General features: G+C 57.4%; 1 protein-coding gene across 1 annotated transcript; it reads left to right on the top strand.

Annotated features, from left to right (window-relative positions):
• The first annotated feature begins 2,204 nt into the window (after positions 1-2,204).
• Positions 2,205-16,378, top strand: ARHGEF19 (Rho guanine nucleotide exchange factor 19). The gene is made up of 16 exons (XM_012763071.3): positions 2,205-2,479; positions 5,960-6,403; positions 6,817-7,107; positions 7,222-7,330; positions 7,407-7,483; positions 7,793-8,055; positions 8,810-8,970; positions 9,079-9,231; positions 9,493-9,622; positions 9,759-9,833; positions 10,000-10,089; positions 10,259-10,419; positions 13,033-13,191; positions 13,594-13,673; positions 15,259-15,363; positions 15,778-16,378. Exons 2-16 carry the CDS (start codon positions 5,989-5,991, stop codon positions 15,933-15,935), a joined length of 2,427 nt encoding a protein of 808 aa, XP_012618525.2. The 5' UTR covers positions 2,205-2,479; positions 5,960-5,988; the 3' UTR covers positions 15,936-16,378.
• Positions 16,379-20,052: the final 3,674 nt, after the last annotated feature.

The following is a 20,052-nucleotide window of genomic DNA, read 5'->3' as shown; positions in this document are numbered from 1 at the left end:
GCGAGCCTTACCCGGCCAAGCGAGGCTGGCGGAGAACGCGGAGGCTCAGTCCTCGGTCGGCCAGACCCGCGGGCACTGACCCCGCCCCACGGGCTGGCCACGCCCCCTGACCCGCCCCCGGGCCCGAGCTCCGCCCCTGTAGCCCCGCCCTCTCGCTTGGCCGGATTCGTGCCGTTTTCTCCTGGTCCCGCCCTACATCAAGCTCCGCCCACGCCCGCGCCCCGCCCCCTCATTTCCATTCTCCGCAAGCGACGGGGAGGGGGGGTTCTGGTCTGGAGGCCCAGCCTGACCAAGCCTTGCTCTGTCCGCTGCAGAAGGGGCGCCGTCCTGCAAGGGCGAGTGAGGCAGGACTACCTTTCCAGAACCCTAGGTCTCCCAGGGTGCTCCTGCGATTGGGGTCCTCTGGCTTCCTGCTAGGGGTCTGGGCAGTGCTCCCAGGCTGGCCCGGGGCTGGGCTGTGGATGTTCATGCAGCCTGCAGTGTGTGAGTGACAATGAAAGGGGTGAATTAGGGCAGCTCAGACACCTCCCAGCAGACTTACGCACAGGTCACCCGACCCTCCCCAAAGCTTCTTGGGGCACAGGTTGGTGGTGGGGTCAGACAGACTTTGGTTTCAATACTATTAATAGTTCTGCCCCTTAGCCGTGTGATTTTGGGCAATTTATTTAATTCCTTGAACCTCAATTTCATCATCTGTACAAGAGGGGCTTCACAGAATTGATAAGAGATTTAAAGATAATGCTCATGACTTAACTTGTACGAGGGTCTTAAAACAGTTGGCCCAACAAATCCAGGGGTTCCACATCCTCAGATTCAACCAACCTCATATAGAAAATATTTTTAAAAAGAGGCCAGGTGCAGTGTGACTCATGCCTGTAATCTCAGAAGTTTGGGAGGTCAGGGTGTGAGGATTACTTGAGGCCAGGAGTTCGAGACCAGCCTGGGCAACATAGTGAGACCATCCCCGCTATCCCTACAAGAAAAAGAAAGAAAGAAATATTAGCTGGGTGTGGTGGCTCATGCCTATAATCCCAGCTACTCAGGAGGCTGAGGCATGAGGATCACTTGAGCCCAGGAGTTCAGAGTTACTGTAGTAAGCTATGATGATGCCACTTCACTCCAGCCAGGATGATAGAGTGAGACCCTAAAAAAAAAAGAAACAATAGAAAATAACAATACAACAATTTTACATAGCACAGATAAAAAGTCAATAAACTATTATTATTTACATACCATTTACATTGTATTAAGTATCCTAAGTAACCTAGAGATGATTTAAAGTATACAGGAGGATGTAAGCAGGCTATATACAAATATGACACCATTTTATATCAGGGGTTGAGTATCCAGGGATTTTGATATGGAGAGAGGTGGAACCAATCCCCCATGGATTCAGAAGGATGACTGTACTCACCTGGTAAGTGGGAGCAGTAACAGTGTCTACCGCATAGGGTGGTGGTGGAGATTAGGTGGATAAATACATGTGAAGTGCTCAGAACAGTGCCTGGCACATGGCAAGTGTACAAGAAGAGTTATTAGCAACATGAGTATTAGTATTTGTATGCATATTCATAATGTAGTTGTATGCATATTCACATTAAGTGCCTGGCAATTGCCAGCTGCCCAATAAATGTCAGGTAGCATTAGGGGGAAAGCAGCTCCTCCTTTCACAGGCTTGGGAAGATTGCATGGCACAGAAAGAGCAGGCCCCCCTTATGGGGTGGGGGGGCTGGTTCAATTTTGGCTATTTGCATTGGTTTATTAAGGACTCAGTCCGTGGAGACTAGAGTCTGTCTGGGAAGGCTTCGTGGTGGAGGGGGCCGCTGGAGGTGGTGAGAAGAGTCACTCTAGGCAGTGGGAAAGGATGGCTCCTTTGTGAGGAGTGGCCGTGATGATGCCAGACGTGTCACATCACCAACCTTCTGATTTGATTTCCATCTCCCAACTGCAGAGACCCGTGTTCCCATTTTACAGATGCAGTGTCAGGGTCAGAGAGGGTCAGCAGAGTTCTCGGTCCCTGAGGTGTCCAGGGCTTGGGAGGTTCTCTGTGAAGCTCCCAGAATGCTCTCCACCTGCAAGAAGCCCCCTGACATGCCTCATATTTAGGAGGGATGACCTGCCTCCTAGGAGCAGAAGCAGTGCCTCCCCCATCTTCAGGACTTAGTTCTAGGGTCCTTCAGAGCCTCACCTGGGCATAGGACTCCCATTGTTCCAGCCCCCCTCTCGTACCCCAGACTGGCCAAACCGGTTTTGGGGAAGGGGGGCGGGGAGCAGGCACGTTGAGACAGCCGCCTGCTGCGAGGTTCCCTCCACCTTGGCCACCCCCCTCCCTGCCCCACACAATACCAGGAGCTTGCATTGCCCTGCTCAGGGGCCGTGCTGACATTGCCCCCTGAGGACTTGGCTGCAACCCCAGAGCCCCCAGGGTGTCCTGGAGCCCTGGACCGTGCTGGCATCTGGACGGAGCTCCCTGGCTGAGGTAGGGCCCCAACCGGGTGCCAGCAGCCCCATTCTCCTCCCGCCAGTTTTCCCCTGAGTGAGTCCTTTGTGCTGCCTGCCTGGCCTCTGATCCTGCCCCTGACCCACTTATGGCCTCCTGGTGCTCTGCAGACTGCTTGGCCTGAATCCCCTCTCCAGCCATTGACCTCCCACTTGGCTTTGTCCCTTAAGGGGCAGTGGGGCCCTGGCAGGGGCCCTGCTCCTCTGGGCAGCAGGGCAAGGGGCACCAGGGAGGGGGCAGGGAAAAGCTGGGTACAGAAGGCCAGATGTGCTTTTCCTGGACTATGGGAACATTCAGGAGCCCTTTCTGGCAGCCTGGCCAAGTGGGTCCATTGTCCTCTGTAATTAGCAGTGCCCAATGGGTGGTCCTCTCCTTGGCCCCTGCCCATCCTTTCTCAGCCTACAGAGACACTTAGGATGACAGATTTCTTAGAGAGGGCATCTGGGGTTAAGGGGTCCCTTAGGAGACACTTTACAGATGGGGATACTGAGGCCAGCCAAGGGATGGGCTATGACTTGCTTGAGGCCATGCCGCCAGTCAGTGTCAACACCGGGCCTTGAACTTTGGGCAGAGGTTTTTCATCTGGGTTCCAGGATGACCTAGTGGGCACTAGAGTCTATCCTGTGATCATGTCTTGGGCAGGTAATGTCCCTGTACCTGGAGCCAGTTCTCTTCCTGAGGTCTGTTTTGTTTTGTTTTTGTTTTTTTCTAACAGAGGTGAGCTACACACAATATGAACACAGCTTTGCCCCACCTAGATTTCCAACACTGAGGCTGGGTGGGCCGCATCCTGGAAGGCCGTAGGGCTGGAAGCCTAGCTAGATGGGTCATTCTCATTGCCACTTGGCCTGGGCATAGGTGGAGGCCGATGCTTCCCCCCAGGGACCAGCCTCCAGCTTTGTCTCCCCAGAAAGCCTTCCTCCTCCCCTCTCCCCACACTCAACCAGCCTCCTCCTCAGGCACTAATGGGGGGGGGAGGTCCCTCCTTGCCCTCCGGGAGCTTCCAGAATTCATGTAGAGAGAATCTCCAAGAACACATGGAGCGGGGCATGTGCACATACTTGCACATGTGTGCCCACGGAGCAGGTGAGACTTCTGTGTTAGGACTTCTGATTCTTGGGGAGAAAAAGACCTGTCCCGGAGGCAGTGGCCTCCCGTGTCTCCTGCCACCTGCTCCTGCAGTGTGGCATATCCTCGCAGCTTCACCCTCCCACCTGTGTGAAGGCCCAAGCCACAGCCCCCACCCCCTTGAGGGAGACTGCGGATAGGAAGAATGCTCCCAAGGGTGACCATCAATGACAAACTCCCACTGTGCTCCAGGCGCTTTGCAGGCATTGTCGGTGATTCTCACATGAGCGCTGGGAAGCTGCCTGACTATCCTATTTTCCAGATGAGGAAACTGAGGCTTAGGGAGGTTTGTTCAGTTGGGCATTCTTCAGCCTTGAGGGACAGAGGCCAAAGGTACAAGCTTAGTTAGAGCTGCCACCGCAGGGGGGGACCCTTAGGAGCAGCCAGCCCCTTCTCTGCACCCTGTCAGCAGTTGAGGGGCTGTGCAGGGAGAGTGGGGCCCCCCACAGAGCCAGCTGTCCCTCACTGGGTCCTCTCCTCCCTCCCTCTCTCCAAGGGTCTCTGACACTGTCACAGTTCAGGCCAAGGCTTGCTATGTGTGCACTGGGTCCCTGGGTGTTCCAGCCATGCAGCAGTGAGCTGTTACCTCCTCCAGGAAGCCTTCCTGGAGTACCCAGCTTGAGCTGAGCCCAGCACCCTACTGTGATGGTTCCTCTGGCTTGGCTCTTGCCAACCTGGATTGTAACTTTTCATTTTTGGCCCCCCCACTGGACTGGCAACTCCACGGGCATGAAATGTTTGTCTATCGGTCTCCCTGGGTTTTCTGGGCTTCACGTCTGTGTCTGAATATCTGGTCTGGCTGAAATGTTCAGTGTCTCTGGTGTCTGTCTCCATCTCTGGGTCCCTAAATGTCTCAGCATCTGTGGTTTTTCTGTTTTTGAGTGTTTTGGGGTCTTGGTTGCTGAGTTGCTGTCTAAATGGCCTCCGTTTCTCTAGGTCTGTCTCAGTCTCTGTCTCCTGGGTCTCCTGGCCCTGCCAGGCTGGGCACTGCCCCTGTGGCCTGAGGGGACCTCTGGGGGGTCCTTGCTGCCTGGCCTGCCCACAGCGAGGCCCTGCTAGGGTAGGCCCCCGCCCAGCCCGCTGCCTGCTCCCTCCTCCCTCTCTGCCGCTTGCCTCACCACAGGGTTTGATGAATCAAACTCTTTGTCTGGGTGGGATCTCCCCCAGCCAGCTGGGCAGAGAGAGGGCTTCCCCTGCCGGAGCCACGACCAGCATCAGCAGCCGGCCTTGGCTGGAGAGGTGAGGGGCTGCCGGAGGGTGCCTAGCGGAGGGCGCAGGGCAAAGGCTGAGGGGCTTGGACTTGGATCCCTCCGGGATCATCAGGCCTGTCCCGATCCCTGCTCCCTGCTCCCTGCTCCCTGCTCCCAGGGGATGACTTCCTGCCCAGAAAGGACCCGTTCAGCCTGGCTCATCCAGGGGCTGGGAGCTGGGGTGAGGAAAAGCCCCTTTTTCCCCCAAAGCTGGGGGCTGGGGCCCTCCCTGCCCGTCTCTGGGAGGGCCCAGCCTGATCTGGGTGGTGGCCTGCCTGCCAGTCTGTGACCCTCCCAGCCAGCTTGGCATGGGTGTGGGCACCACTCAGCGCTGAAGGCCGCAATTCTGGGCATGGGGGCGGGGTGGACATCACCAAAGCAAGGACTTGCGGGCCTGTGTGTTGTGTCTGTACCCTGGTGTGCATGTGAGTGGAACAGGAGTGTGAGAAAGCTTTGGTGGGTGTAAATATCGGAGGGGTCAGTGTGTGTGTGTGTTTGTGTGTGAGAAAGTATCTGTGTGAATGTATTTAGTTGTGCACAAAAGTGTGTCTGTGAAGTTGTGAGCCTGAGTTTGAAATGTCTGAGTGTATCTACGAAAGTGTGCATGCCCATATGTGTACTCGGAGAAAATGTGTGGTTGTGTATGTGGGAATATGGATTTGTGTGAAATGTTTGGATCTGTATGTCTGATTGTATGTCAGCGTGTGATAGAGAAAGTACAAGGTTGTTAAAAGCACAGACTTGAAAGCTAGAGTGGTTGGCTTAGCATCCTGGCTTCGCTATTTACCAAATAACAACCTCTCTGCCTCACTTTCCTTGCTTATAAAATAGAGGTAATAACAGCATCAACTCGTAGGGTTGTTGTGAAGATTAAATGAGATAATATGTGTAAAGTACTTGCCTGTCATTCAGGAAGAGCCAGGTAAGTGTGAACTATTACAAAATAATCAGATGCACGAGTATGTTTGTAGGATGTGTGCACACATTTGTACACAAGGGTTTGTCCAGGCCTCCAAGATGTGGTGGCTTACTGGCCAGCCCTGCTGTCCTATATCTAGGTCTGATCCCTTCTCTCCTGCAGGCCCAGGTGGGTGGCAGAGCAAAGGAGGAATGGACTGTGGGCCACCTGCTACCCTCCAGCCCCACCTGGCTGGGCCACCTGGCACTGCCTGCCACCCAGTAGCTGTGTGCCAGCAGGAGAGTCTGTCTTTTGTGGAGCTGCCCACCCTGCAGCCTCCGAGCCCTGTGTGTTTGGACCTTTTCCCTGTTGCCCCCGAGGAGCTGCGGGCTCCTGGCAGCCGCTGGTCCCTGGGGACCCCTGCCCCTCTCCAAGGGCTGCTATGGCCAACATCCCCAGGAGGCCCAGACACAGAGATCTCCACCAGTGGAGGAATGCGCCCCAGCAGGGCTGGCAGCTGGCCACACTGTCCTGCTGCCCAGCCCCCAGCTCTGGAGGGACCCTGGAGTCCCCGGCATCCACAGCCGCAGCGCCGGGCCAGCCACGGCTCTGAGAAGAAGTCAGCCTGTGAGTCACCCTGAGGGGAGGTGGCCCTGTGGGGTGGACAGGGGAGGTGCTGGATGGCTCTTTTAGAACACTTTAAGCCCTAAGTTCCCCCAAAGTCAGGATAACTGGTACGTTTTAGTGATAAGGAAATCAGGGCTCAGATAAGGCAACTAAGGCTCTAAGGTTGCACAGCAAGAGAGTCACCCTCCTGGGTACCCTGACCTCTTACCCACCCTTTGCCCACTGCAGGCAGGACTGTGCTCCACCCCCCTTGTGGACCCCATTGCTCTGGGGACCAGCTGCTAGCAGAAACCCCACCTCTTCCTCAGGCCTGGCCTCTGAACCCCAGATGCTCAGGGTCACAGGACAGCAGCAGGGAGGCTGGAAGGGCCCCAGTGGGTGCCGGTCTGGGCTTTCACACCCCCTCCCCCCAGGGCGCAAGATGCGGGTGTACCAGCCTGAAGAGCCCGCTGGCAGCCTTGAGGCCCACGCTGTCTTCCTGGAGCCTGGCCAGGCGGTGCAGGAGCAGGCCCTGGGCACAGAGGAGCCTAGACCGCGGGGGCTGCCGGGGTGCACCCGAGCAAGCCTCGAAGGGCCTGAGCGGAGGCGCTTCTCGGCATCTGAGCTGATGACCCGTCTGCACTCTGACCTGCGCCTGGGGCGGAATTCAGCACCCAGGACGCAAATTCCGGTCCCTGGGTCAGGCCCCGGAGCAGCCCGGGAAGGTACCAACTCCTCCTCCATCCTGGGCCCTAAGGATGCCAGGGCGCTTGTCAGCTGGGGTGTGGTGCCAAGGGCCACTCCCTAGACCACCCACCTCCAGCCCTCGCCCTCTCCAGGGAAAGCATTTGGAAGAGAGTCGCGGGGTGTAGAGATGCCGGTGGACAGTGTGTCGCTGCCAGCCCCTGTTGACTCAAGCGACGGCCATGGCGGTTGGCCCGAGCCCAGGTACCACCTCCCTCTCTGGGCTGGGGTCCCAGGTGGGTGCAGGTGAGGAAGGGCCCTGACACACTCTATATCCTAGGCTGGACGCGCAAGAAGAGCCGCCGTTGGGTACCAGGAGCGCCAGTGAACGGCGCCAGTCACGATTCCTCCTTAACTGTACGTGGGAGGGGCACGGAGGAAGGGGCTGGGACGCGAAACGGGGAAACTGGGGTTCGGAGAGTTGGGAGGTAGGGATCGTGTGAGAAGCAGAGGACTGAACTCTCAGTATCTAGCACAGGGACTAGCATGCAGTTGGTGCTCATTAATGTTTACGGCATGAATGAATGAGTGAGCGAATGCATTCACTGAGTCCGGGTACCCCAGCCTCCGCGGAGGCCTCAGTGAGGCGGGCCCCTGGGGGCGCCGGGGAGGAGCCGGGCCGGCCGACGGGCGCCCCACGGCCCTTGCCCGCCCTCTCCCGCGCAGCCGTGCTCTACCAGGAGTACAGCGACGTGGCCAGCGCCCGCGAACTGCGGCGGCAGCAGCGCGAGGAGGAGGGCCCCGGGGACGAGGCCGAGGGCGGCGAGGAGGGGCCGGGGCCGCCGCGCGCCAACCTCTCCCCGAGCAGCTCCTTCCGCGCGCAGCGCTCGGCGCGCGGCTCCACCTTCTCGCTGTGGCAGGACATCCCCGACGTGCGCGGCAGCGGCGTGCTGGCCACGCTGAGCCTGCGCGACTGCAAGCTGCAGGAGGTGGGCGGGGACCCGGCGGGGCGGGCTGGCGGGGGGGGCGCGGCGGGGACCCGGCTGGGGAGCGGGGACCTGGCTGAGGGGCGGGGAGGGGCAGGCCCGGGGCCCCGATCGGGTGTGGCGGCAGAAGGTGCGGGCCAGGAGTCAGTACGTGATGGGGACTTACCGGGGACCCAGGCCATGGGGAGATGGGGCCACAAAAAGGGGCGCCGGCGGGACTGTCAACGCGCAGGGTGGGTGCTGGGACCCTACTAGGTGGGGCTGGCTGGCAGCGAGGACAGAGGAGCTGGGGAGCCAAAAGCGAGCGAGGCTAGACGAGGGGGCGGGGACGGCGGTGAGGGGCGGAGCCTAGGCGAGGGCAGGGCCAGGGGAGGGGCGGAGCCATTGGGAGAGCAACGCGTGGTGGGCCCGGGCGGGGCAGGAGCAGGGGCGGGGCTCATGGGAGAGCGCCGGGCAGACGGGGCAGGCCCTCGGAACGACTGGGGCGGGGCTCTGGGCGGGGCTAGAGCAACGGGCGGGGTCGAGGGCTCCGGTTGGGTTTCTACAATTGCCCGCTGCAAGTTATAGGCCCCGGGACTCGCCCAGCGCCAGCTTAAGGGTGGGTCTGGAGGAGGGGTGGGAACGTGGGGCGCGGTCGTGTCTAGGGAGGTGGCGTCCTGGGGTTAGGGGATGCGAACCCAGGGCGTCCAGGGTGGGCTGGCTCAGCCATTTCAACTTGGCACTCAGCCATTTCAACCTGGCGTCCGCCCTCCCTTAGGCCAAGTTTGAGCTGATCACGTCTGAGGCCTCCTACATCCACAGCCTGTCGGTGGCCGTGGGCCACTTCTTAGGCTCTGCCGAGCTGAGTGAATGTCTAGGGGCGCAGGACAAGCAGTGGCTGTTTTCCAAACTGCCCGAGGTCAAGAGCACCAGCGAGAGGTGAGGAACACCTCTCAGGGCCTCCCAGGGCCGGGACCAAGCCTGTTGCTGACCGGCACCCAGATCTGGGATCTCTGTCCTGGCCCTGACTCCTCCCTGACCCCTCAGGTTCCTGCAGGACCTGGAGCAGCGGCTGGAGGCAGATGTGCTGCGCTTCAGCGTGTGTGACGTGGTATTGGACCACTGCCCGGCCTTCCGCCGAGTCTACCTGCCCTACGTCACCAACCAAGCCTACCAGGAGCGCACCTACCAACGCCTGCTGTAGGGCTGGGGGATCGGAAAGGAGGGGAGGAGGGAGGGAGGCTCAGGCAGGTGTAGGCACAGAGGACTGGGCGAGGAAGGGTGACTCTGGAAGGGGAGGTGTCCCTGAAAGGGTCCCTGTGACCAGGGTAAAGTGAGACCAACTCCAAGGGGCAGAAAGGATGTGCTGACACGGTACATGAAGAACCAGTGGGGTGGCGGGGGTCATGGATTCCAGGAGTTCAGACCACCTGTGACTCTGGAACCCTCCCCATCTTCCAGCCTGGAGAACCCCAGATTCCCTGGCATCCTGGCTCGCCTGGAGGAGTCCCCTGTGTGCCAGCGTCTGCCCCTCACCTCCTTCCTCATCCTGCCCTTTCAGAGGATCACCCGCCTCAAGATGCTGGTGGAGGTACCTAGGGGGCACCAGGCAGCGAGGGCTGGGCCAGCTGTGGGCCGTGACCTCCACTGTCCCTCTAGGCAGGCGAGTGGGCTAGGTCACAGGGGGAGGACAAGGCCGGCCTCACTGCGCTGATCCCACCTTCCAGAACATCCTAAAGCGGACGGCACAGGGCTCTGAAGATGAAGACATGGCCACCAAGGCCTTCAACGCACTCAAAGAGGTGAGCTCGGTAGGGCAGGGCTGTTTGGCTCCAGAGGGCCTCCCTGGAGCCCCCTCTAAGAGAGCCTCCACCTGTCCAAGTCTCTGGTCCCCAGGCGGGAGCCTGAGGCTGGGCTCTGGGAGCCTGGGTTAAGGGGCTGCAGGTGACCCACCCACGGCCTCCCCAGCTGGTGCAAGAGTGCAACGCCAGTGTGCAGTCTATGAAGAGGACAGAGGAGCTCATCCACCTGAGCAAGAAGATCCACTTTGAGGGCAGGGTGCGTGCAGGACGGGGGGTGTGAAGGGGCAGCTCTTGTTTCCTGCCTGCCCTGGGGGCTTCAGGCCACTTCATCACTGCCCACACGCTCCCATCCTCCACCCCGTGCTCTCTGCCTGGTGGCCCTGGGCCTGACCTGCCCTCTCCCCTTGCCTACTCCATCCCCCCAGATCTTCCCGCTCATCTCTCAGGCCCGCTGGCTGGTTCGGCATGGGGAGCTGGTGGAGCTGGCACCACTGCCTGCAGCACCCCCTGCCAAGTTGAAGCTGTCCAGCAAGGCCGTCTACCTGCACCTCTTCAATGACTGCTTGCTGCTCTCCCGGCGGAAGGAGTGAGTTGAGGCGGGGTAGGGGTAGGTAGATCAGAGCTGGGCTCCCTTCTTCTCCACCACTGGGCTCATCACTGGTCCTGGAAGCCCTGGCTTGTGCCAGGCTGTGCTGCCAGGGCACCAGGAGCCTTGGAGGCTCCTGAAGCAAAGGCAGAGATGTGTGTTAGACCCATCTTCCAGATGGAAGAGTCGAGGGCTGGACTGTGTGCAGAGGACTTGAAGCTGCTCGGAACTTAGGCCAGTTAGAGCAGAGATTAAGAGCACAACCCCGGAGCCCCAGCTCTGCCCTGAGTCACAGCAATGCTAGCAGCCAGTGTCTACTCAGCCCCTGTTCTGTGCAAGGCATGCGCTGTGGATTACTCTCTTTAATCCTCCAAACACCTCCCTGGGCAGTAGCCTCCCTTGTTATTCCAGATCGTGGAGCTGGGAGGTGGGGGAGCCAGGAGGAAGTGGGGTCTGGCCGATGCTGGATCCCAGGCTCTTACCCACTGCACTGTCCTGCCTTCCATCTGTAAATAGAGACCACCACGCAGGGAGGGTCAGTGTGAGAATAACACGTGAAGAGTGTTTAGCACAGTGCCTGGCACATAGGAGCATTTCCTCTGTGTTAGCTGTGGTCACTGTAAGTGAGGAAGGAGGAAGGAGACTTTCTGGATGAGGCGAGTCTTGAGGCTGGATGAGATGAAGGATGGACATCTTATGCTATAAGAAGAATTCATTCCTGATGTATCTGTTGGCTGGGCTCGGTGGTGCATGCCTGTATTCCCAGCACTTTGGGAGGCTGAGGCTGGAGGATTGCTTGAGGCCAGGAGTTTGAGACTTGATTTATTTGTTCATTCAGTAACCTGTCACTGGTTGTTGCTGATGACTGGTTATTGCCAGGCCATCTGCGGGGTGCTGAGGACATAAATATGAATGAGAAATGTTCTCTGCTCGCAGGAGCTGGTCAGACCAGTGAAAATATATCCTGATAGCCATGGTGTCAGGGTTTTGATGGGAGGGTGTACTGCCATAGTCTGTGGTGTGGGGTGAGGACCAGTAAAGTTTCATAGAGGAAGGGCCATCTGAGCTGGGTTTTGAAGGATGAATAAGGTCTTACAGGTAAAGAGGTAGTTTGTGTGGGGATGGACAGCAAAGTCAGGATAGTATTTATTTATTTATTTATTTATTTTATTTATTTATTTTTTTGAGATAGAGTCTCGCTCTGTTGCCCAGGCTAGAGTACAGTGGCATCATCATAGCTCACAGCAACCTCAAACTCCTGGGCTCAGTGGATCCTTCTGCCTCAGCCTCCAGACTAGCTGGGACTACAGGCATGTGCTACCATGCCTGGCTAATTTTTTCTATGTATTTTTAGTTGTCCAGCTAATTTCTTTCTATGTTTAGTAGAGATGGGGTCTTGCTCTTGCTCAGGCTGGTCTCAAACTCCTGAGCTCAAATGATCTGCTTGCCTTTTCCTCCCAGAGTGCCAGGATTACAGGCGTGAGCCACCGCGCCCGGCCGATGACAATATTATATATAAGAGCAAAGTGTGTGTTTGGGGAATGATGAAGCCTAATGTGGCTGGATTTACAGACGAGCAGGGCAGGAGTGGGAATTTAGGATGTTGAAAGTCATGGTAAAGAGATCGGACTTTTCTTTCGTTCTTTTTTTCTTTCCTCCTAGTGCATCACTGAAGAGAGGTTGGGCCTTTTCTGAGGGCAGCCGGGAGCTTGGAGAGTTAGGCAGAGGGATGACACTTTACTCCTGCCCAGTCTGGAGTAAGGGTGGGAGGGGGAGACACCCAAGGTCTTGCCATTGCCCGGGAGAGGCCAGATGCTCCCGGAGGGGTAGGGCACGTCAGGATAAGTGGATTCCAGGGACAAGGAAAAGGAAAGACAGGCGGAGCTGCCTGCCAGCTGGGTGTTGGGGGAGAGGGGAGAGGTGAGCATGACGTCTGAGTTCCCTCCTGGGCAAACTGGTGGCATCTCCCACTAGAACGAGAGCCCAAAGGGATCTGGTTTGGAGTGGAGATGCCGAGCTTTGTTAGACGTGTTGAGCTAGAGGGAGCTGTGGAGCAGCCTTCAGCCGCCTGCCGCCCATCCTTCCCACAAGTGTTTGCTGAACCCAAATTGTGGGCCTGGCGCGAGCAGGCCCTGAGATCAGCAGCAGAGAGACAAGGTCTGGCCTTTGTGGTGGAGCTTATAAACTGGTCGGGGAGCTGTCCGGTCGGGGAGCTGTCCGGTCGGGGAGCTGTCCGGTCGGGGAGCTGTCCGGTCGGGGAGCTGTCCGGTCGGGGAGCTGTCCGGTCGGGGAGCTGTCCGGTTGGCGCTTTAGCATAGGCTCGTGGGGGAGAGGTTCAGAGAGAAGCTGAAAGCGCTCCTGGGCGTCAGGAACTGGTCTCCATCCCCTCCTGCCTCTGTCAGTGAGCCGGCAGGACTGGAGCTCCCAATTCCTCATGGGGACTTTGCTGTCACCAGGGAAACAGAACCTGTGTAGAAGGAAAACCCTGGGGCGGCCACTGGAGGAGAAGAAAGGCCCTTCTCCTTCCCTCCAATCAGAGCCCGCCTCGTCCTGGGGGTGGGCACTGGGGGCCGGAGCCCAGGCCAGGCTGACCTTCCCCGCCTTGGTCCCCAGGCTGGGGAAGTTTGCTGTTTTCGTCCACGCCAAGATGGCCGAGCTGCAGGTGAAGGACCTGAGCTTGAAGCTGCAGGGCATCCCCGGCCACGTGTTCCTCCTGCAGCTTCTCCACGGGCAGCGCACGAAGCACCAGTTCCTGCTGAGGGCCCGGACTGAGTGAGTAGGCCTGCGTGTGCGGACAGGGGACCCCCCAAGGTAGATACGAGGCTCACCTAGGTGTGAGCAGAGGGCAGGATTGGGTGGGCGGAGCAGTGGTACGTGCCCCGCAGGTCGTGCCCAGGGCTGGCCATCTCCTCCCCAGCCTCTGCACGTCTCTCTTGCATGCAAACCTCTGCTCTGGCTTTGGGACGGAGGTGTTAGGCAGGACATGGGCCTGTTCTTATGCTCAGAGCTGAGTGGGGCACAGGCTTGGTTGTGGGGTGGGCCCCGGGGTGGGGCAGATGTGACCTGGGTCCTGGGTCTGGACATCGTACCCGGCTCTCCCAGCCCTGGTCTTAGCACCCTGTCCTGGGCGACTGCACTTTGCATGTTGTGACAACTCAGCCTCCCCTTCCCTAGAAGTGAGAAGCAGCGATGGATCTCAGCCTTGTGCCCCTCCAGCCCCCAGGAGGACAAGGAGGTCATCAGTGAGGGGGAAGGTAGCAGCCCGCCCCCAGCCATGTCCCTGGGCCGGGTTCCCTCGCTCTCCCTCCCTCCCATGCTGGGTGCCGTGCTGCGGGCAGGGCAGTGGGCAGGCCGGGTGGCTCTGAGGAACCTTGAAGCCTGGGTGGGACTCACAAAGGACAGGTCAGCCCCAAGTGCACAGACAGCACCCTGGAGATTACCAAGGCCTTTACAGGTGCCCATTTCATCCTCACAAATGCCCAGTTCACAGGTTAGAAAACAGAGGTTCAGAGGTGAAGTGACTTGCCCAGTTCACCCAGCTAGCAAGTGGCAGAGCTGGGACTGGAGCCCAGGCCTGTCTCTGTCTTTGCATCGGTTGCAAAGAGGGCAGGAACCTGAGTGGCCCGGGCGCATGGGCTGGTGGGAGTGGTGCCGCAGGGTGGGGGGATCTGCTCAGTTTGGGTGGAGGCTTCTCCTTTGGGTGCGAAGTGAGGCTGGTAGGCCTGGTGCAGCCCAACAGTAGAGGGCCTTGATCTAGGGGGGACGGGGTCGCCATTGAAGGTTTCTGAGTCAGGGCCGAATTAGGTAGCGAAGGGAGGGAACTTCCCACTGGGGCTTCATATTTGCATTTATTTAATCCTCACAGTGATACTACTAGGTAGACTCGTTTTCTTCATTTTTCATATCTGAGAAAACAGAGGCTCGGAAAATTTAAGTAACTTGCTCAAGGTCACATAGCCAATAGGTGGCAGAGCTGGGATCCAAGCCGGGTCCGGCTCCAAGACCTGTGGGTTTTGATGCTACCAGCCCACCTGGGCTGTTGGAAAGCGCTGAGGTCTGGCACGGGCCAAACTGCCTGGCTCGAGCTAGGAGTCCCACTTGGGCTGAAGGTGAGTGCCCTGCTCCAGACAGGTAGGCCCCTGGGAAATGACACCTGACCCTGAAGAATGAGAGGAGGCAGCCATGGAAGGATGGGGGGGGGGGAGGGTGCTCCTGGCAGAAGGAACAGCCAGTGCAAAGGCCCTGAGGCAGGGGGAGCATAGAGTATTTGAGGAGCAGCGGGGAGACCAGTGTGGTGGGAGCTCTGTGAGCGGGGAGTGTGGGGAGTAGCGAGGGTGGGGATAGCAGGAAGGAGGTGATGTTAGCAAGGGGCTAGCACCAGACCACGCAGGGCCTTGGGGGCCCAAGAGGATGGGAAGTCCTGGAGGGCTTCACACAGCGGGGTGATGTGGCCTGAGTCCCAGTAGGAAAGGATGGACTGGAGGGAGCAGCAGGGGGCGTAGGTGAGGCCATTACTGTTCTGGGTGGGGGGGCAGTTGGACGGTGGGGCCTGGAGGCCAAAAGCAAGGTATTGGATCGAGCTGGGCAGGGGAGAGCCCTCGGCACAGAGGCAGCACTGAAGCCAGGAGGGACTGGGGTCCTCCGGCTCTTGTGTCTAGGGCAGGAGGGGAGAGGAAGAGCAGCCAGGGCGGGCAGCATCTTGCACAGGACCTGCAGCATGGGAGGGGCAGAGGAAAAGAGCTGCAGCGGCCACCCTCCCACTACTGCCCCTCCTTGCCCCGCCCCTGCGCCTGCCCCATCCTGCCCCCAGGACTCCCTGACCCTGCCCTGGGCTGTCAGACCACCCCCAGGTTCAGTGCGTTAGGACGTACAAGGCACTGCAGCCGGATGAGCTGACCTTGGAGAAGACTGACATCCTGGCAGTGAGGACCCGGACCAGTGACGGTGAGAGGGGCCTCCTGGGAGGGCCACCCTGTTGGGGCTTGGGTGGCAGGAGGAAGCTAGATGGCTAAGACATTACAGGGAAAAGTTATGCAAGTGTTGATCAACCACAGCATGTGGGAATCAGGTTAGACAAGAGTAGGCACTTCCTGCTTGTAAAGTTGCAGGATCAAGAGTGACAGGGGAGAGTGGGAAATACCCTTCTCAGGGGCTGCCAGGAAAAACAGGTCAGAAGTTCATTGAAAAGACAGCTAGCGGGAGGGTCCTTCCTGGAGCCGGGGGATGCTGAGATGATGTCACCTTGGGCCCAGGGTGCAGACGGGGCTTGCATCAGGGCTGAGGCGTCCCGCCCAGACCTGGCCCTGGTGCCTGGCCCTCTGATGCCACTGATGCTGCTCTGGGCCTTCGTGTCCCTAGGCTGGTTGGAAGGGGTCCGCCTGGCAGACGGCGAGAAGGGGTGGGTGCCCCAAGCCTACGTGGAGGAGATCAGCAGCCTCAGTGCCCGCCTCCGAAACCTCCGGGAGAACAAGCGGGTCACGAGCGCCACCAGCAAACTGGGGGAGCCCCCCGCGTGATGGGTGGCCGTGGCCTGGGACAGCTCTGGAGGGGGCCTGCAGTGTCTCCATGCCCCAGGCCACTGCTGCTGGCACTTGTGTTCTGCGGCCCTGGCATTGAGGGCACAGGCTGGACACGGGAGCAGGGGGCGTCCAGAGGGTCTCCCCCGTCCTCACGCTCCTCAGTGTCCACACTTCAAGGCCGAGGGTGGCCGAGGGCAGTATCCACACTTCGTCTGGCATGGGGGCCACGACAGGTCTATCTGGCAAGGACGGGGGCCCTCTCCCTTTCGTGCCCTCAACCCTGCCTGACTGTTGGTCCCTCCGGCAGGGGCTGGCCAGGGAGTGCTCTGACCTGTATATACCTGGAGTTTTCACTGCCACCTCCCCTGGCCAGAGCCCTGAGTGGGTGCTGGTTGCTGTGACTTGTCTGTAAATAAACTGCCACAGTGCCTTTGCTTGGAGTCTGTGAGCCACCTGACTCTGCGGCCCCTCCCGCCAGCCCTGTTTCCCCAGCTAAAGACCGGGAGGGCCTCCAGCTGCCTCCCAATGGGGGTTCGCCTTTCTCTGGGGTCCCTCCTTAACCATGTGTGGGAGACGGGGGCAGAGGGACAGTATATCAGTTAGGCTGCTTTCAGCTGCAGTAACAAAACGTCAGATTCAAATAGACTTACATATTAAGGAGATGCCATTAGTTCTTGTGTTCGTTTCCTATGGCATCTGTAACAAATTACCACAAACTGGGTGACTTAAAACAACAGAAATTTCTTCCCTCACAGTTTTAGAGGCCAGGGGTCCAAACTCAGTATCACTGGGCCAAAGTCCAGGTGTCGGCAGGGCTGTGCTCCCTCTGGGGCCTCTAGGGAGACTTGTTCCCAGCCTCTTCCGGCTTCTGGGGGCTGCTGGCATTCTTTGGCTTGTGGCTGCATCACTCGTTCTCTGCCTCTGTGATCACTGTCTTCTCTGTGTGTCTGTATCAAATCTCCTTCTGCCTCCCCTGGTAAACAAGTGACTGCATTTGGGGCCCACCCAGATAGTCTCCCCATCTCGTAATCCTTAAATCACGTAAGACCCCCCCAACACACACCCCTTTTTTTTTTTTTTTTTTTTTTTCTGAGACAGAGTCTCACTTTGTTGCCCAGGCTAGAATGAGTGCCGTGGCGTCAGCCTAGCTCACAGCAACCTCCATCTCCAATCTCCTGGGCTCAAGTAATCCTCCTGCCTCAGCCTCCCGAGTAGCTGGGACTACAGGCATGCGCCACTATGCCCGGCTAATTTTTTCTCTATATATTAGTTGGCCAATTAATTTATTTCTATTTATAGTAGAGATAGGGTCTCGCTCTTGTTCAGGCTGGTTTCGAACTCCTGACCTTGAGCAATCCGCCCGCCTCGACCTCCCAGAGTGCTAGGATCACAGGCATGAGCCACCGTGCCCGGCCCATATCTTTCTCTTTTTTTTCCCATATAAAGTAACACAGGTTCCAAGGACTAGGACATGGGTATCTTTTGGGAGCCATTTGTCAGCCTACCACAGTTCTCATAACTGAGAAGGGTAGAGGAAAGGAGGGCTTCAGGCAAGGCCTGATCCAGTGGCTCACTGATGTCACAGAGGACCCAGCTCTTTCCATTTCTCTACTCTGCTGTCCTTGGGGTTGGCCTTACCCAAGGCTTCCAGGGGCTTCTTCATTCACAACTACATGGAGGAAGAGAGATTGTCTCAGCATTCCAAAAGTCCTGAGGTTTCCTCTGATTGGACCTCGGGGATGATCATGGCAGCCAGGGGACCGAGTGTGCTGACTTGCCTGGCCTAAGTCACATGCTCTATCCCTGCAGCCAGGCGGGGGCATTGTCTTCCCTGGAATCTCACGGATCCCCGAGTGGAATTTGGTGGCTGCTGTGCAAGGAGGGCTAGATGCCGGGGAGGCCGATGTTTATTGAAATCCAAGTCACCCAAGAGGGTGGAAGGAGCTGGAAACAATGCGCTGGGAGATGTGCACACGTGAGGGATGGGAGCATCCTCCAGCCCTCAGAAAAGCCATGGGGCAAAGAAAGCAGATGAGTCAGGGCGGTTTCAGCGGCAGATGGGGAGACGCTCAGATCCACAAGGACGTCTTTGGGAATGACTTTCTAACGTGGAATGGTGCAGGGTCGGGACCACTCCTCCAAGGCAGGGGTGGAGCTTATGGGCTTGGAAAGTGGACACATTTGAGTTTGAATTCGCTTCTGACATTTATACCCCATGTGATTTTAAAGAAACGAGCTTTTTATTTTGGAATACTTTTTTTTAGATGTACAGAACAGTTGCAGAGATGGTACAGAAAGTTCCGTGCGCCCCTCGTACGGGTTCCCCCATCGTTAGCATCTTACATGACCACGGAACAGTTGTCAAAGCCAAGAAACCAGCGCCGGTACATTGCTGTTAGCTGAACTCCAGGCCTCATTCGGATTGCACCAGTTTTCCCACTAACGTCCTTTTCCGTTCCGGGCTCCGGTCCAGGATCTCGCATTGCATTTGGCTGTCACGTCTTAGGTCTTCTCTGGTCTGTGACAGTTTCTCAGTGTTTCCTCCGTTTCCATGACCTTGACAATTTGGGGCGTCCTGGTCAGTATTTGGTAGTCTATCCCTCAATTTGGGCTTATGCGATGTTTTTCTCATGACTAGACAGGAGTTATGGGTTTAGGGAAGGACACCACTGAGGTAAATAAAGTGCCTCTTGTCATGTGACACCAGGAAGCATGTGATGTTCATGTGACTCGTCACTGGTGACGTTGGCGTTGGTGACTTGGCTGAGGTTTTTCTCCCTTTCCATACTCTGTGATTTGTTTTTCTTTCCCTTTCCTTTCCTTTCCTTTCCTTTCCTTTCCTTTCCTTTCCTTTCCTTTCCTTTCCTTTCCTTTCCTTTCCTTTCCTTTCCTTTCCTTTCCTTTCCTTTCCTTTCCTTTCCTTCTTTCTTTCCTTCCTTCCTTCCTTTCTTTTTTTTTGAGACAGAGTCTCGCTTGTTGCCCAGGCTAGAGTGAGTGCCATGGCGTCAGCCTAGCTCACAGCAACCTCAAACTCCTGGGCTCAAGCTATCCTCCTGCCTCAGCCTCCCGAGTAGCTGGGACTACAGGCATGCGCCACTATGCCCGGCTAATTTTTTCTCTATATATTAGTTGGCCAATTAATTTATTTCTATTTATAGTAGAGATAGGGTCTCGCTCTTGTTCAGGCTGGTTTCGAACTCCTGACCTCGAGCAATCCACCTGCCTCAGCCTCCCAGAGTGCTAGGATTACAGGCGTGAGCCACCGCGCCTGGCCATACTCTGCTTTGGAAGCGAGTGGAGCCCGCACTCAGGTTGGGGTCTATGCTTCACCCCCTGGGGGCTGCATCTGCGTGTATTATTCGGAATTCTTCTATTAGGGAGCTTTGTTCCTTTCCCTCCCTTTATTTGCTTAGTCATTTACAGCGGAGCATAGCTTAGCCATGGGGGTAGGAGAGTTCATCGTGCGCGAACATCGCAGAGTGCCCTTGTCAAACCTGGATGGCGGAGCCCGCTACGCAGCCAGGCTCTGTGGTTTGGCCTGCTGCTCCCGGGCTGCAGACCTGTACCCCGAGCTACTGTACCAGGACTGCAGGCAACTGTGACACAAAGCACAGCAGCTTTTCAGCTCCATTAGAATCGATGGGACCACTGTCATAGGTGGTTTGTCATTGACTGAAATGTTATATGGCACCTGACTGTATTTCTACCAGCATGGACCTGTGCATTTATTTATTTTATACTTTGGGTTATAATCCAACATTGTGTTATTTATTTTATTGTTCACATTGCTCCAGCTTGGCCAGTAGGAGCTCTTTCAGATTAGCTCCTGTGTCTGACATGCTTGCTTTCTGGCACTATAAGATGCTCCAGACCGGGTGCGCTGGCTCACGCCTGTAATCCTAGCACCCTGGGAGGCCAAGGCAGGTGGATCGCTCAAGGTCAGGAGTTTGAAACCAGCCTGAGCAAGAGTGAGACTCTGTCTCTACTAAAAATAGAAACAAATTAATTGGCTAACTAAGAATATATAGAAAAAATTAGCCGGGCATTGTGGCACATGCCTGTAGTCCCAGCTACTTGGGAGGCTGAGGCAGGAGGATTACTTGAGCCCAGGAGT

Source organism: Microcebus murinus, chromosome 2 (assembly GCF_040939455.1).
Source record: "Microcebus murinus isolate Inina chromosome 2, M.murinus_Inina_mat1.0, whole genome shotgun sequence".
Classification (NCBI taxonomy): Eukaryota; Metazoa; Chordata; class Mammalia; order Primates; family Cheirogaleidae; genus Microcebus; species Microcebus murinus.
This window is presented reverse-complemented; position numbering and strand designations above follow the sequence as displayed.

What these genes read in the sequence shown, in the direction of transcription:
- ARHGEF19 (XM_012763071.3), top strand. Translation starts at nt 5,989, where the DNA reads ATGGACTGTGGGCCACCTGCTACCCTCCAGCCCCACCTGGCTGGGCCA. An exon ending in GCCTCAAGATGCTGGTGGAG is followed by an intron (nt 9,623 to 9,758) that starts GTACCTAGGGGG and finishes CCCACCTTCCAG; the next exon opens with AACATCCTAAAGCGGACGGC. An exon ending in AGATCCACTTTGAGGGCAGG is followed by an intron (nt 10,090 to 10,258) that starts GTGCGTGCAGGA and finishes CCATCCCCCCAG; the next exon opens with ATCTTCCCGCTCATCTCTCA.